General features: G+C 37.8%; 1 protein-coding gene across 1 annotated transcript in view; it reads right to left on the minus strand.

The window, feature by feature from the left end:
• SUZ12 (SUZ12 polycomb repressive complex 2 subunit) overlaps positions 1-17,541 on the minus strand; it is a 51,025-nt gene that overhangs the window by 16,099 nt on the left and 17,385 nt on the right. The window contains exons 5-9 of the mRNA XM_074970910.1: positions 14,782-14,831; positions 10,606-10,691; positions 7,969-8,200; positions 6,984-7,086; positions 2,359-2,464 (exon numbers count right to left, since the gene is read on the minus strand). Coding sequence (XP_074827011.1) covers positions 2,359-2,464; positions 6,984-7,086; positions 7,969-8,200; positions 10,606-10,691; positions 14,782-14,831 — 577 coding nt within the window. The remainder of the gene's footprint in view (positions 1-2,358; positions 2,465-6,983; positions 7,087-7,968; positions 8,201-10,605; positions 10,692-14,781; positions 14,832-17,541) is intronic.

Raw genomic sequence — 17,541 nt, forward strand, 5'->3', positions numbered from 1 at the left:
CAACTCCTATAAGCTCTATCCTCTGGGCTGGGGATAGGGTGGACATGGGCACATTTAGCAATAGCTCCAGACTGTCGAAGCTCAATTGTATTAGATGTACATGTGCCTCTACCTGAGCCCTGGGGCGGCCCTTGATAAGCCAGTTTTCAACATATGGGAACCCCTGCACCTGCTGTCTCTGTAGGAAGGCGGCCACGACTGTCATGCACTTGATGAACACCCGAGGGGCTGCTGACAAGCCAAAGGGAAGGACTGTAAACTGGTAATGGCTATGATTCACTATGAACCTAAGAAAAAGTTTGTGGGAAGGAACTATCGATATGTAGAAGTATACATCCTTCAAGTCGAGGGTGGCGCACCAGTCCCCTGAATCCAGGGATGGAATGATGGTGGCCAAAAAGACCATGCGGAACTTCAGTTTCTTCATGAATCTGTTGAGGCCTCGCAGATCGAGAATGTGTCTGAGATCCCCTTTGGCTTTGGGGATTAAGAAATATTGGGAGTAAAAACCCTTGCCTCATAGCTCCTGAGGGACCTCCTCTACTGCTCCTGCAGCTAGGAGCATTTGCACCTCCTGCATAAGAAGTTGGAACCAGGAAGGGAAGAGCAGAACTGGAGAGAATATCCCATGTCTACCATGTGGAGAACGCAGCAGTCTGAGGTTATCTGGGCCCACACACGATACAGGTGGGGACAGACGGTTCAGACAACAGGGGGATGATCCAGTGACTGGAATGGTGACCCTCCCCCCAGCACACCCTCAAAAGGCATGCTTGGAGCCAGAGGACTGCCTCCCTGAGCCCTGGCCCTGATTGGGCAGCAAATGGGGAGGCTTGCATCTGTTATTCATGCCCCACTTCCTGGAGAAGTCCTACCTAGGCTAGGGAGGGTAGAAACACGGAGGAGACTGAGGCTTAAAATGCTTTCTCTGGGTAGCAGGAGTGTGCAGGCCCAGGGACTTCAATGTTACCCTTGAATCCTTTAGGCTACGGAGTTTGGAGTCCGCCTGCTCTGAAAATAACCCCAACCCATTAAAAGGGCAGGTCTTGTATTGTCTGCTGGACCTCTGGGGGGAGGGCCAAGACTTGAAGCCTTGAACTTCTCCTCATTGTGATGGTGGAGGATATGGTCAATGTGGCCATGTCCGCCACGTCCAGGGAGGCCTGTAAGGAGGTCCGTGCTGCTGCCTTGCCCTCCACCACCACAGCTGCAAATTCTGGTCTAGAGTCTGCAGGGATCAGCTCCTTAAACTTCATCATGGCATTCCATGAATTGAAGTTGTATCAGCTCAAGACTGTTTGCTGGTTAGTAATTTGAACATGGAGCCCCCGGTGGAGTACACCGTCCTGCTGAAGAGGTCCAGCTTTTTTGAGTCCATGGATTTTGGGGTTGAGCCCTGCTTCCCGTCTTTCTCTTTCATTCGCAGCAGCTACCACTAGCAACCCTGGCTGTGGATGAGTAAACAGGTATTTGTACCCTTTTGAAGGTACTAAATATTACCTTTCTACCCCCTTAGCTGTAGGGGGTATAGAGGCAGAAGTCTACCACAAGGTCTTAGTGGTGGTCTGGATAGTTTTTATGAGGGGTAATGCTACCCTAAAGGGCCCCTTGGGAGCTAGGATGTCCACCAGGGCGTCCACTGACTCGACCACCTCCTCGGCATGTAGCCCCAAGTTTTGAGCAGGTCCCACACGGTTTATATCCTTGAGATCAAGGCATACCCCAAGCGGGGAACGAACTGGGGTGGAACCCCTAAATACAAACTAACTACAACTAAAACTAACTATTTACAGATTGAAGATACAAAAATCACTAGGGGAAATGCTTGCCGAAGCAAGAAAGACCCTTAGCTCCAACAACCATTGCTGGTGGAAGGAAGGAAATAAGGAGGCGGTGGGTTGGCAGGGACCTATATGTGGCGCCATAAAGGCATGGCTCAAGGGGGCGCCCAGGCTGACCTGACAGGTACTGCTAGGGGAAAAACCTTCCAACGACTGTGTACGCAGCATGCACACACTTACTTGGAATAGAAACGAGCAAGCATTCAAAGAATTTCTACACAAGTTTAGTTTGTGTAGTGACCTTAATTTTACTGTAGTTAGAGTATTATTGAATATTTGTATTGTGGCAATGCTTAAGAGCCTTAGTCATAGACCAGGACCCCACTGTGTTTGGAGCTGTACAAACAGAAAGGATTCCTTCCCCAAGAAGCTTACAATTTAAGTACAAGAGACAATAGATGATACAGACAGAGGAATACAAGTGAACAATAGAACAACATTGGTCAGTGTGATCAGCAGTGATCTCAGCAGCTTAACTGTTAAGTATTGTGTAGACTAATGGGACAATAGTCCATACCTTCCCATCGAGTATAGTTTCCCATGTTGCTCTTTTCTTGCTAATTGGACACTCTTCCATTTCCTGCATGGCTACTTCATATTCCCCATCCAGAAGCTGCAAGCGCCTGTACACACAAAGTAACATTTTATTCACTGTCTGCTGAAATATATTCACTTGTTTTTAAAATGTCAAATATATTTCAATGAAACTTACACATACAAAATCTCTCAAAGTAGTTCATTTGCATGAAACTAATGCAACCCCCCCGACAGAAGTGTATTTGACAACACAGCCTGCATCTCAGCTAAAACAAAAACTATGATGAAAATGGGACACCTAATGACAAAGTATGACAAAAAAATCCTAGAGAGAATACCACGTGATACGAGAAAATAAATGTTAAATACAAAATTAATGCAATGATGAGAATCTTCCTGTAAATGAAAAACCTATTGACCAAATGTCATCAAAAAATACCCAAATTATCCATGTTCTAATATGAGACTTCCAGTCAACAAACCAGTATACCAGGACATCAGATCAGGACTCCTAAGACTGAAGAATTTGTCCCATTCACCACCATTGCCAATTTCAGAAGCCATCTTTCAAACACAGATGGTTTAATGAATGAAGTTCTCAAAAAAACTTCACAACACACCTTTGTCTCCACTAGAACAGACAATTCAAGCACGATACTGTGCTTTTTCACTTCTGTCCAGATATTGACAAAGTAAGTAAGGACAATGCCAAAGCATATGCATTAGATAATCTGTATAAACATTTCATCTCAAACATGATTATTCTCAAGTCAGCCATGCAAGCTCAGCTGCTAAGATTTCTACAGAAAAATATTTAATTAAGTTCACCGCTGTCACTCATGTTGAACAGCATGGAGGAGCAACACAGAAGTGACTAGGAAGTACAATTTTAATTCATATACTAGAAAATGTTTAATGGCAGCACAAGTTTCTATGTCACTTCTGAAGGTATACAGAAACACCAACTAAAGGCTTGTCAACATGGGATGTTACTGCACAGCAAGCCAGAAAATGAATCTATAGCAAACTAGCTTGCTGCATAGTGAAGTCCCACACTCCGCTCTGACTTACTACACTTTACAAGTAGTAGCCAAACCACATTAACGCCCCATGTAGACAAGCCCTAAGTATTCTGTAATGTCAAAATACAATCCCATGAGCTCACTTCCTAGCAAGACGTTATATTTTGCTTTTCAGGGCACTATTATTTTACTAGCCACATTCCAATTCCTATCAAGAGCTCATAAAGTTGCAAATGCATACTCCATGTCAGAAAGAAACAAACTTACAAAATTGCTTGCTAAATAGTTAAGTGCTACTTCAGTTTATCCAAACTATTTTATCAGTACTCGATATAAGAATCATGCCTTGCAGGAAAACAGTACTGCCTATATTTTTAGATGTCTCAGCAGGTGATACTGTAATAGTTGCTTATTGACTTGGAAGAGCCTTACCTTTTGCCTTTAGATATGAAACATGGTTTACCATAGTGGAAGAATCTCAACAGTCTAAAGTTATAAACGTAACAAGTAAACCAAAGACCTATTTGTTTTGCTTCTTGATGGCATTTGGTAAACCGCGAAATGATCCGTCATTACTCCATTCAGAAAATGGAAAGAGGTTTAGAAGAAAAAAAGAAAACATGCACAGAAAGAAAAAAGAAAGGAGACTAACAGGGAACATATCTGAAATCCCAACTGGAGGACTGAGTCTTAAATATTTGCCTATTCTGGATACTCTGCCCCAAACACTGATTAAAAAATACTTGCCTCAAATGATTAATATAAATGATTAATTTGTGTTTTTATGGAAAATTTAAAAGGAAGTGTAGTTGCGAAAACTGGCAACTCAGACAATGAAGAATGATATTAATGAAATAGAAAGCATCTTTGAAGTGGCAAACATGTTTTCTTTCATAATTTGAATTTGCTGAAACTGAAAAAGATGTTTACCAAGCTGAATTTTGAACTTTATGGTAAATAAAAACAAAAGAAAATAGCTAGCCATTTGTAACTTAGAAAAATAAGTAGAAAGTAAAGAGGTACTAAATATGAAATACGTTCGTAATTTGGAATACTGTGCTATCAGAAAACACAGGGAACAATCTCTGTAGAAGTTCCTACTCTCTACTTCCTCTGGTCACTTGATATGCACTTGAATTTTGTTGATTTTGCAGTAAGGATGACATTTAAGATTAATTTAACTACTTTTCAGGTATTTTTGATATGTGATGGAGTTAAATGCACTGCTATGCATTTTAGACAAAATATCATACATAACATATGATACAGTTAATTTATATTTTTGAAAGAGGAGAACTTATGGAAATAATTATTAGCCCTAACCACTAACCTAAACTAAAGGTGACCTTTGCTTACAGTGTAAGTGAGCTGAGTATTGATTTGGATGCCAGGACACAAACTATACTCTGGTAAAGATGTATTGAATATTCATAGGTTAGTTAATTATATTTATCATCATCAGATATTCCATAGACAAGACAGGGAGGCAATCTTGAACCTGAAGTGTCCCTCATCAGTATCTTATGAGCAATGTATTTGCCAACAAGTGAAAAAGGACACTTTTTGCTTCTGGTGGATAGGGACTGGCTACAATACAAGAGGCAACCAATGCAAGAGAAACTCAGATTTCCAAAATACAGTTGCAACTAATAGAATTCTAACAGCTCTTCAATCTGAGTGCAGGCAATTATTACTTAGGCATTAAGAACTGTTATGCAACATACACAGATAAAAGGTAAAATCAGCAGACTTCATAAATCCACTGAAACTACTTCAACCAGTAATGGTGAACTCCAAACTCAATCTTGTGTTACAATCACCAAAACCTTGATAGTGCTTTAGAGCAACGTCCTCCACAGCCCAGCCGGGACTAGCAGCTGAGCCTGGCGCAGGGTAGGAGCCACTGGCCGGGTCTTCCCCAGTCCCACCTCCTACCCCACAGTGATTTATCTCTCTGCCAGCTGCCCTGGGCACCCAAAACATACTGCTGGGGAGGGCTGCATGACTGCTCTTGTGGCTTCCTTTTGCTTCCCCATCAGAAAGTCATTTTTCTGTGGGGAAGCAAAGAAATCTGCGGGGGACATAAATTCAGCACATGTGCAGTGGTGCAGAATTTCCTCAGGAGTATTCTATTAAAGGAATGACATGACAGAAACTTTTAGGCCAATTCAGAAAATCTCTGAGGACAGATTGGTTCCACTTCCCAACAGCTGGCCATACACTTCTTGGCCCATCCGGTACATATGGCTGAGTTGGACTGGCTCTACTCTGAAGAACTCCTACCCAATGCTCCACAAAATAAAAACTGTCATAACCCAAGGTTTCAAAGAAGACAACAGTATGGTTAAATCATCAAACCCAACTCTGGACACAAGTGAGTTCCAGGCTGACTACAAAAAAGGCAGACACCAGGACTGTACTGAACTGCATGCATATAGATGCAGACTGAGTTGTGTCAGCACAAGACACTGATGTTCTTCTGTTACAGGGGGCCCTGTGAAGCTAAGTTGCTCTGGCTTCAGTTTTCAGCCCTCAGCAGAGCTTGGGCTTCTTGCCCTAGGCCCCCAGCAACTCTAACGCTGGCCCTGCTCTCTGGTTTATTTTGGCGGACCCCCTGAAACCTGCTCGTGGCCCCACAGTGGGACCCAGACCTCTGGTTGCGAACCTCTGCAAAAAAAGATATTACCTCATCCACCTTGTCTCTCCAATACCTTAGGACCAATACGGCTACAACACTGTATGACAAAAAACACAGAATACTGGAGTATTCACTTGCCATTACTTTGAGTAACGGGTATCTTCTGAAGCATTTGGATTGCTTTAAGTTGTAAATAAGTGCAAACTGCCTTTAAAAAAAAACTAAGTACACTAACTAGTGCCATGTTATCTTAATAAAAAAACAAAGACATTTAATAAGTGTCTTATGATAACCAAACAAATCAATAAAAACACAAACCAGTTTTCTTTAAACAAACCTGCATAATCAATGGTAACTGATATTTACAATGAGGCAGCACACACTTGTTATTCAGATAAATATGCTTTTGACAGGAGAAATATGCAATTACTGTGGTGTTACTGAAGTAATGGATAACTAATCTATCCTTAAGATGATTATGGGATAGTATATGTGGCTGCATCAGCAGGGTAAGGAGAAAGTTCTATCTCAACAAATAAAGTATTAGCTAATGTACTTAAGAGCTATTTTCCTAATTATGCAGTCACTGGTCCATAAGACTACAGAAGTTACATCTGTCTCTTACAACTGATAAGGGGGACAGATTTTATGCTGATTATCCGCAGGAGGATATTAAAACTTGTTTTAGCAGGGAATAGGTTTTCTGCATTGGTTATAAAAGAACGTTAGGTTTGAAGTGTCCTGTGTGAAATCTGCAAACTAGTTTTTCAAGGAATTTACTCTTTCACAGCAAAGACCAAGTTAACACTTGTTTCAGCCATCCACTGATCTACACATTGAAAATGTAGAATACAAAAATTGAGAAAAATGAAATTCAAAAGTAGATTTTCATTTAATATCAAATTGCATGAGTAACAAAAGAAAACCATTTGATTTTCATATTACCTGTTTTTATCAAATACTGTCATTTGTGCCACAAAAGTCTTTTCTCCATCTTCACGATTTGAAGAATTACGTTTTCTTCTAGCGGGAAGCTCCTCATTGACATCTGCATTTCACAAATATTACATACAATTGTTAAAAATGCAGGCAATTCCAGCAAATTGGGAAGTCAGTGTGAATAAAGACCCAACTATATATTTTAAGTTAACATGTGTGATTTTTAACTAGTAACAGAGGCTAGGATTAATGTAATGTAATATGATCAATGTTTTTTGGAACTTTATCATTAAATTGAATATTAGTAACATTTTAGGATACCCCATTCTTATAGTGTTAATCACGTTTTAACTTGGTGTTAGATAAACTGGCTTACAGAATTTGAGCCTTGTTCTCCCTCCCTTTTCATCGTGTATTGTAACAATTAAAAGCAAAAATAAAAAACTGGACTATTTTTCTCTAAACTACCATTAAAGCTTTGATGTTTGTGGAATACTATAATTCTGTGGTAAAATTAAGGTATTAGATTTAAGTCAGTTTTATTTTAAAAAAAGTTTGTCTGTTAATGAAAGCCACAGCAGTATCTGTGGAATCCGTTTAGTTCAGTCACTAGTAACCTTCCAGCAGTGTTTTGGCACGACAATTAATCAACAGCAGGAATGAAGAGATTCCAGAGTTCTGTTTTATATCATCAACTCTGTGCCAGAGCTAGCCTTTGGTATTATATGCACATTACCATACATCTTGATAAAAGTTAGCTATTACATGTGTATATGATACCAAAACCCATTATACATGGTGTGTATCTAAAGGCTATTTAAAGTACTATTCTAGTACTGTCTTGAAACAGACATCTTTACAAACTAATGAAAGTCAATTAAGTCACCCATATTTGATTCTGGTTCCTACTGAGCATGACTGAAATTCTGAAAGACTATATACATACATATAAGCTAAACCTGACAAATGCACGTTCAAAAACTGATCTTACCTATGTTTTCATTAGTTTCACCATTGATCATTCCATTAAATTCTCTTCTTCCTGGACGAGTTACTCTGAATAACAACGAGTAAGACTTCACCATATGGCTGTTGCTGGGTTCAAACTCATTGCTGGAAACAGCGAGTGATGGGAAGTTGCCTGGCTTTATTTGGTTGATGTCTGGGTTTAAAGGCACCTGCTTTTTACCTGTAGGAACTTGCCTTATTGGACAACTGACATCCTGCAAGCATAAAAGGAAGTTTTTAAGGTTTGGGGTTTTTGTTAAATGGAAATTCTTCACTATCTGAAAATATGTAAAATTTATCTGTATCTGCCCTACCGTCATTTTGGAAATAACAGTGCTGCCTAAAACAATGCATCCTCTTGGTATGACTAGATTCAAATTTCAAGGAATTACAAATCTGAAAAAGCAGGTTTTGCATGCATAAACAGAAATTTGAAAGTGTAGTTAAAAATGGCATTTTATAATAGCTTCTGGGAGCAGCCATCTTTTTGGAAAAGTGATTAATTTGTTACACTATCATGCAGCATTCAATAAGACTGTAAAGTAGTTCTTAGTCCCAATTTAATTCCATTTACTTACAATATATATAATTAAAATATGTAATCTTTTGTTAAGGGCTCTCCTGTCTTGTCCTTCCAATATTATAAAGTGCTCTTAATGAAATGTTTGGGAGATTCGGGTTTGCCATATGCAGTGTCTCCCAAACAAATCATGAAGCACTTTTGTCATATTGGATATACAAGGCAGGAAACCTTTAGAATGATTAAACTCGCAACAAAATTTATATTTAAAATAATCAACAGTACCTCCCATCATTCTACTTGTCCACCCCCTAAATAGTAACAAACACTGTTGAATTACATGACAGATCTTAAAAGCAGGTCTGAATGTCTGGCACCTAAGAACGTTCAGCCAAAGTACGTTCCCTAATTTTAATCCTAAATGGAAACAGATTCACAACTTGGCTTCCACATTTCCATAGTCATGAGGGATTTAAGAGTATATAAGGAAATGTCTGGTTGGATTAGTCTGGTTTGATCCTGGAGATCAATTATCTGGATGGCTAATTTCAAGAAGTGAAATTTGCTGGTAGCTGGGATGTAGCATTAAGTATAATTAAAGTAGCAAACTAATTCAGAGAGGCTTCTGAAAATTACTGTAGTACACTAAATTTGTCAAACAAAAATATTTCAGAGAAACAATATAAAAAATGAACACAGAACAGAGCAAGGAAAGGGAGAGAAGAGGTGGCAGATGATTGGGGAATACAAAAGGTTGTAAGCTCCTTAGGACAGCAATTATCCTATAACTTTGTACAATGCCTATTTTAATCTGCCTCTGGACATCACCACAATGTAAACAAAATACATGGAGATAAATCAGAAATATGGATTTACATTGGTGACAGGACAAAAAAATGGAAAATGTCTTACATAAAGGATGGTTGAAAAACACAGCAAATTCAGTGAGATGTACAAGGAGACTAAATTATATGAAATAAAGCTGAACATGTCTTTGAAATTTGAGAACCTTCACTACAGTCATTACACTCTAAAGTAGGTTTCATCTAGGAGAAAAAAGCTTGAAAAGTTTTAGCCCACTTACTAGTCAGGTGCAGATACAAATGCATGTAGCGTAGTTAAATGAATATGAGTGCTGGTGTGGCCACCAGCAAAGTCCAAGGCAGTGCCTTTGTGAGAAGCCCAACTTCTGAGGTGGTAAGAAAGGTCTCAATTTGGGACACCATCTATTCTGCTGTTAGACATCTGGAAATCTGAAGCTTTATAACTCCTCTACAAATTGAAAGGAGGTCTCCACTAATGTACTCCTTTTCAGCCTAACTAATGCTACAAAAGAAAAAACTGCATTTCTTCACTCTTCACCCAGTTCTCTTTTTGGGGGTACCTCATCCCCTGTAAATCATTTCAGTGCCTATCTCTGACATTGTTCATAGCTATATGCAAACGCAGAAAGACATGCTACATTTGGTAAGTTATCTTCATAACAATATAAGCTAGTAATGTTTTAAATGGGAACTAGATTTTTTTTTTAATTGATGTGTTAGGCAACCCACATTCATGAGGGAAAGTTTACCACTTAGATTTTTCAAGATCTGCAAGAAATCTTACAACTTTAGTTGAATGAATAAAAATTGCGCCTCCTAAAATGTAAATATACCCAAAAATATCTTGGCAGGCAAAAATGAAAAGTGAGAAGTTAATTTCCTTCCAAACACACATCTAGATTAAGGATAGCATCCATAAGTAGAACAGCAGGCAACAAGTTAAGCAGCTTTTCCTACAAGATTACTTTCAACAGTGCTCAGTACTGGTCAACTCTGCTCCTGCAGAAATCAGTGGTAAAACTCCCAGTGACTTCAGTCAGAGCAGAATAAAGTCAATGTTAAGTGCTTTTGAAAATTCCATCCATAATCAACGGAAAGTAATTTAGACAGGTAGTGCTCTCTAGTAGTAATGTAAGTTTAAGACCAATTTAATCTCTTAACTGAAGCATCATGCTGTCATTAACTAACATTACCAAACTGGAAACTAAAGAGATGTTTAGGAATCAATTAAGCTTTGCACTTTAACATTTATGAAATGTTTCTCAAGTCATGTTACCTTTCTTTTCTTGTGGCAAACTTTCACAAGCAGTACTTCCAGGGTTACAGAATTTTGTTCATTCTCTGAGTTTTGTGATGGCTTATCTAAACAGAAAAATATTTTAAGTCTTGAAAAAGTAACAACTCTATTCAGTGCCCACAAGTTTACTGCAGTTTTTTTTTTTTTAAATCACTGCCATTTTCAGATACAAGGACTTTCTGCAAAGTTCTAAAGTCACACACACCCACTGAAATTTCAGTACTTACTCCCCATCTGGGGAAAGAACCTTACTTTGTAACTGCTCCATTATTAGCAGATTAAAAATGTAAGTAGAGTTGATCTGTAATGTTTGAAAGTTTAACATAACAGGGCAAACTCACTTCCATTCGTCTTTTTTTAGCTCTTGGTTCATAGTAAAGTACAACTCTAGTTTTTAACTCCCCTTTTAAGAAAACAGTCAGTAAAAAACTGAATCATTTACCTATAACTGGAGTTATCCAAATAGGTCTCCCCCACAGATCCACATGCCAAAATGCAAGTTTACATCATAAACATGTACCCAGTACTGCTATAATAAAAATTGTAATTGAGGGTTCTGTACAGGTTCATAGTACAGCCCAGAGGCAGAGTAGAACATTCACCAACCACAAGCTTCTGAAGCAATAGGAAAAAAAAAGGGTGAATGTGGATTTGTTAAGAAAAGCCAGAAAACTCCAGTTTCAGGTGAGTGACCTAAATTATTTCCCATAAAAAATTCTTATTTACTCCTCCCAAATCTACAATTTACTTTGCATCATTGCCAAGGACCCAAATGCCATCAGTTAGAAATCACAACTTTCAACCCCAAGCAGAGTGTTAGAGACCAACGAGAGAACTGAAAAAAAATGCAGTTTAAAATAAATAATTTTACAATCCCTGTGCTACAGATTTTCCAATTGATGTAATGTTCAAGATGGCTACTACCAGTAGTATGATCATCAATGCCAATAAAAATCTGCATTAAAACACATTTACAGTGTAAATAAAGGCCTCATCACGTGAACTTAAGATAATTTGTGGAGAACAAATTCAGTCTCTGGCAACAGACTGACCAGTCCAGCACTGAACAGATTTCTTCAGATCTAACTTTGTCCTCTTAAAACTGAAATTTAGAACCATCACAAAGTAAAATAACTATTTCAGACAATTTGAGTGTAGTGGGAACTAGTTTACTTTACTGATCTGCTGCTTATTAAGTAAATTAACCTCTACATTATATCAAATCCTTATTAAATTAACTGGCAACATTCCTGCAGTCCAGTTCTTTTCTTCCTTACTCATCTGAATATTTCTATTTCTGCAAATGTATTTCAGAGCACTATTCATGGCTCTAGGTGCTTTTGTAAACATGAATATAAACTAAAAGATTTTTAAAAAATCCCAAACAGTAATTTATCCATCCAAGCTTACTCCAACCAAAATAAAAACTGCCCAAAGCACCTACTATAAAAAAAAATACATATATCTCACACCATGGCTTCATGAAAAGCAGTGAAACAGATGATCTTACAATGTGCTTTCTGCATGTTGCACCACTGAACTGGACAACCATATTCTTCACTAACTTCGTTTCTAAAGAGTTAAGATGCATCCCGAGAGAACATCACAACAGTGTGATGACAACAAACGCAGATCATTGTAGAAAGGTCTACATCCAAAAAAGAGGTTTTGCTCTTGACCAGCAGAGATTTAACAGGCAGTCTTGGTCAAAGCTGCTACCTTGAACTATCAGTGACAGCTAGATGCTAATACTTAAAATTGCAGAGGTATATCCAGCTTGTTATTCAGTTTCACAATCAAAGGACTTTCATAATCTGCCATTTCTTCTAGTTGCCACCCCCACCCTATTACCTCAGGAAACACCCAGTCTTATCTGTGTTAAGCTTAAACCATCTAGCCCTCATCCAAAGCCAAAATCTCAGACACCAAGTAAAATGTTCAATTACACCTATCAGATCAGATGAGACATCAAAGAGTTGTCAGCATACTAGAGACCATGCCCTGTGTCTCCTAACTAACCTTCCTACTGGCATTATATTCACACTGAACAAGCATGATCTGTTTTTAATTTAGTAACAATTTTGGTAGCTCACCTGCAAATTTTAGTTACTTACAGGGGCATTAGCAATCTTAAGAATTGTAATGGATTTACATGCTTTAGTTTTAAGAGAATTTTTCACTGTTAATTTGAAAGTTAATCCTGTTCACGCAAGAATACAAATGTTCACAGAAAGACATTCCTATCAAAGAATACCGACCAGCAGATATACAAAAAACCATAGCTGTGTTTAATTTGCAAAATAAAAAATAGCATTATTCTGAGAGCTTTTAGAATCATTTTTACTATCACACCAAAAAAGCATGTCAATGGCTAGTCTGTCACAAAACTTTCTATATTTAGTATTCACTACTGCTCATGAGAGATGTTCTTTAGGATGAACATGCAATCATATTGTTTTCACTGTGCATATTTCTCTACTGAAAGAGCAACGCCAACGTATGCGGATTTCGTAGTTAAACAGCGCAGCCACATTACCAACAGTCACAGAATGATTTACAGCAATTATGCTAACACCTTGAAAAATCTGCTCAAACCTACTAACACAGGGAGTCTAAGCCAGAAATTAAATTAAAAGACATGGTCTGTCAGCAGGGCCCACAGAGAGCACCCAGGCATCCCCATTCTATACACCAACTATTTGAAGTTGTGTATAGTGTGCTTCCCATTAGGTGTTGTCCATAGACCATATTTGGGAGGAATGGATCATTAGGTGTCTGAAGCTAGACTACAGCACTATGCATTTGTTTCCCCCACCCCCATCCTCTGTCAGGCCATGGGGAGCAACCAGCGATTTCTTTTACTTCTGTTCTCACCACAGGGTATGGGCTCCTTGATCTCCTTGTTGCTTCCATGATAAAGCATTAGAGTAGAGGCAACAAGTTGAAAAATTCCTGAGGGTATAAACAGAAGATAAGCATTCCCAAATGGAATCAGGGCAGCAGTGGGACCAGCACTCTTCTTTGGATATTCCTCTTCAATTCCACAAAAGGAACACTCAAAAGTATTCCTAGATCAAGGGAGCAACACGCACTCACCAAAACAAAATTCCTATTTATCACTGGCAAAATAGATTTTCAAATCCAGATGCTACTAATCATAATTTAAGTGTATTTTGGAACAATTTCCAGGCCAAGTATACAAAATGTTCAGAGAGCATAAATGTTTGCAGACACCATTACCCATACTAAAAATATAGATCTTTAAGTGAGCTGAATATTTTTTGAATACTACAAAAAAGGTCACTAACAGAATACGTGTTCATTTAAAAGTTGGAAATAAATCTTTTAAAATAAAATATTTTAAAGTAATTTTCTTTTATTTATCTGCAAAGAACTGAATTCGGGTATGTAAGAGTTAATAAATTACCAATATCTAAAGCACCATAAAGAACACAGCTTCCTGTTCTAACTGGAGGAGAAAACCACGGACTCACGTCTTAGTAGTTCAAGAATTCTATTAACTTATTGTGAAGTTACGGCTGCATATATACATACAGATATTTACAACCATAAATCATTAGCAAAATAAGATTATTTCAGTTCATCTTTAAAGATCTAGGTATGGCATTTTCAGTTTCATTTCTGGTCTATATTTTATATCAATGAAAATATTCTTTCAACTTTGTGGAACCTCAAAATAGGAATTTAGCATTACTTGATTTTTTTTTGTTCCACTTCAAATTCCCAAGAAAACCAGAAGAATTCCATATGGATACTTGCTTGAAGAGAACAACTCAACTCAACTTTTATCTATTAACTGTTTAAAAGCACGACAAAGACTTTAAGCTTTTAACAGAATCTGCATGTACTGAGTGAAAGTTTGCAACATTTTATTGCTTAGTATTAATGTCACAAAGCACTTATCTAAAGTACATATGAGAAGGTACGCATTTTTCTATTGTAAAAAGGAAAAATATATAAGTATTGTGCTAGTGGGATATTCGAGCTCAAAGCAATTAAAAAAATACACTGTACAAACATCTGGGATTGTAATATACGGCAAATCTATTCAGCTCAAGTCTATTCCCTGATACTGAACGTTTAAGAGGTTTATTACACATTATAATGTAGTATAATGAATTTTAATAGACATACCATTTTTATGGAAGAAACCAGTAAATGTGAGTTGCAGATGGGCAGACAAGCTAAACAGGAAAAAAAAGTTAGAATAAATAGGTATTTTCGCCTCAAAAATCACAGATTATTCAGTACATTATCCCTCAGAATCAGTCTATAACCAGAATCAGATCTATAATCATTAAGTGAATCAACTGTCTCCTAGCCACTTAGTAATTTCCAGAGCTTCACATATTAAATATAGCAATTGGATGCAAATTTTAAGACAAACTTCTTTGCATATAGAAAGGTACCCCGGCATGGATCAGCATTTTCAGAAGGCAGAGGGTTTGACCACTACCTTAATGAATACTCAGTGCCTGAAGACAAGGGTTTGAGGGTGTATTTTGTAATATACTACATACAAAATCTATGCTAAAAGAACATTCCGATAGAAATGTCAAGCACTCAAAAGTTAGGAAGTGAAAGAATTAGAGTTGCCTGTGCGTGTGCACTATGATATAGTCTTATATCACATACTATATTTTCCCCACAAGGCCCCAGTATTTGTGCACAGGATGAACCTGCTCTGGGGATGAATCAGGGTTGCATAAAGAGTGGCTTCTATCTGTAGAATCCCTACTTAATCTGTTGAAGTTACAAGGCGTGTGGTGTATAAGGCAGGGGACTGCAGGAACAGAAAGGATTGTCTCATGGTTATAAGAAAAGAAGTACTTGTGGCACCTTAGAGACTAACAAATTTATCTGAGCATAAGCTTTCGTGGGTACTCCTTTTCTTTTCATGGATACAGACTAACACGGCTGCTACTCTGAAACCTCTCATGGTTATGGCAGTTGAAAGCTGCCAGTCCCAACCTCCCTGTCACTCTTCTGTCACCTTGCCTCCAAAGTCCCAGCCCTCCTCCTCCAAAGAGTCTCAGCCTCCCATTTCCCCCTCCCCCAAACCTCCCCAGACTCCTTGTCACAATCTACTCCATTCTTTCTTCCCAGTCTGGCTTTTGTCCCCTCTGCATTCCAATCACACTGCTTCCTCCTCCACACTGCCTGGGTTCCAGCAAGGTGGTCAACTGAGTGACATGACAGGCTCCCTGCTCACAGTTTCACTGGTCAGGCCCAGCCCGCAGCAGCCATTACAGAGAAAGTCTGGCTTTCTCACCTGTAGCCCTGGACTGAAGTATACTCAGTCACTGTGGCAATGGCACATGCGGTATAGTGAGCACAAGGAGCTGTGAGAGGCTCAAGCATGCACACTGAGAATGGGATCTTCTGAGATTTAGCTGCTAAAATCCAAGAAGTCTCTACTAAGCATATGTGAACTACAGTTTTTCAAAGGCTTATTATAACTTGATAAAATTTGGGTCTATTTTCATGGGATAGCAAAAGGCACAATTCTGAAGTCAAGTAAAATTATTAGCAACTGAAAACTGGATCTTATGACAACTGATGGTCAACCTTAATAGGTGGGACTAGTAGACCCACCTTTAAAACACATATACCCTTCAACACATGCAGTTAATGGTTTGATTACTGTGTATTTTATTTTATATTACTGTAGTTTATTACACAGATCATCCTACTTTTCGTATTATATTGCTTTAAGATTTGGATAAGGTGGATTTACTAAACTCAGAATGAGGTAATTTAATACATTTGAATAAGGTTGAAAAATGAATATGGAATTATTCTGGAAATAGCTGTCACTATGACCAGAGGCTAAAAATCTGAATGTGCTTAAGTCCTCTACATATAGAATTGATAATATTTGATGAAATATTGTCGTATTGGATAGTGTCCCATATAAGTCACAGCAGCATTCAAAACATTTAATTTGGGGCAGTTGGGCATCTTGAATAACTTCACTCAGTTTTTTTTCCCCTCCCAATATGGCCTGTGAGGCTCTAGAACCATTTATGAAGCCAGCAGGATAAATAAAAACTGATTTATAAAATAAATTTAAAAAAAATCAGCAGCAGCCTCTTCTACAGTTGGAGAGTATATTTTTCATTTCAGTTTATTCAGCTAGTTCAGTTCTGTGACTATTTCATTCAAATTAAAAACGGACAGGAAGCTGAAAAAGCAGGAAAGCTTGTTTTCCCTATTCCAATGTATGAATAAACCTAGGTATACGAGGATGACATCTACTTGTCCTAAAATACTGAAGGACATGGTGCACAGAAACATTCAGTTCAATTCACTAACTACAGATAATACTTCCTTAGTTTTAAATGCAGAACATATTTTGGTAAATTTTTATTCTTATGCACCTGGTATACTTGAAGTAGTTTTAATTTAAAAAGCTAGTTTTTTGCATTTTAAATTCTAATTTCCATCCAAGTATAGCTTGACAAATCACAAGTTAAAAAAAAGGCTAGTAAATACGAAATGCATCATTCAGCATTTTCTAACATAAAAAAACAAAAATCAAGTATCTAATATATGTTATGCTACATAATTTCATATATATATAGTGCGACCTCCAGGTTAGCAAAAAGTACCACCATATTTAGTGTAGAGGCTAAATTTCATTGTAAATCAACATGTTTAAACTGTTAATATCTTTAGAAAAATAGTTTAAAAATAAAATTGAAAAAAAAATTAATAGATTGAAATCAAGATTTCCTGCTTGATTTAAATTACGATTAAAAATGGTGATTTAAATGGCTGAGTTAAAAAAATCAAATCGACCCTAGAACACAGACTTTCTTGGGGTGCTTTGTCAGTGCATGACAAGTATTTCCTGAAATCCTCAAACTACTGATGTTTTAATAAGTACCCCAA

This window comes from Natator depressus, chromosome 14 (assembly GCF_965152275.1).
Source record: "Natator depressus isolate rNatDep1 chromosome 14, rNatDep2.hap1, whole genome shotgun sequence".
NCBI lineage: Eukaryota > Metazoa > Chordata > Testudines > Cheloniidae > Natator > Natator depressus.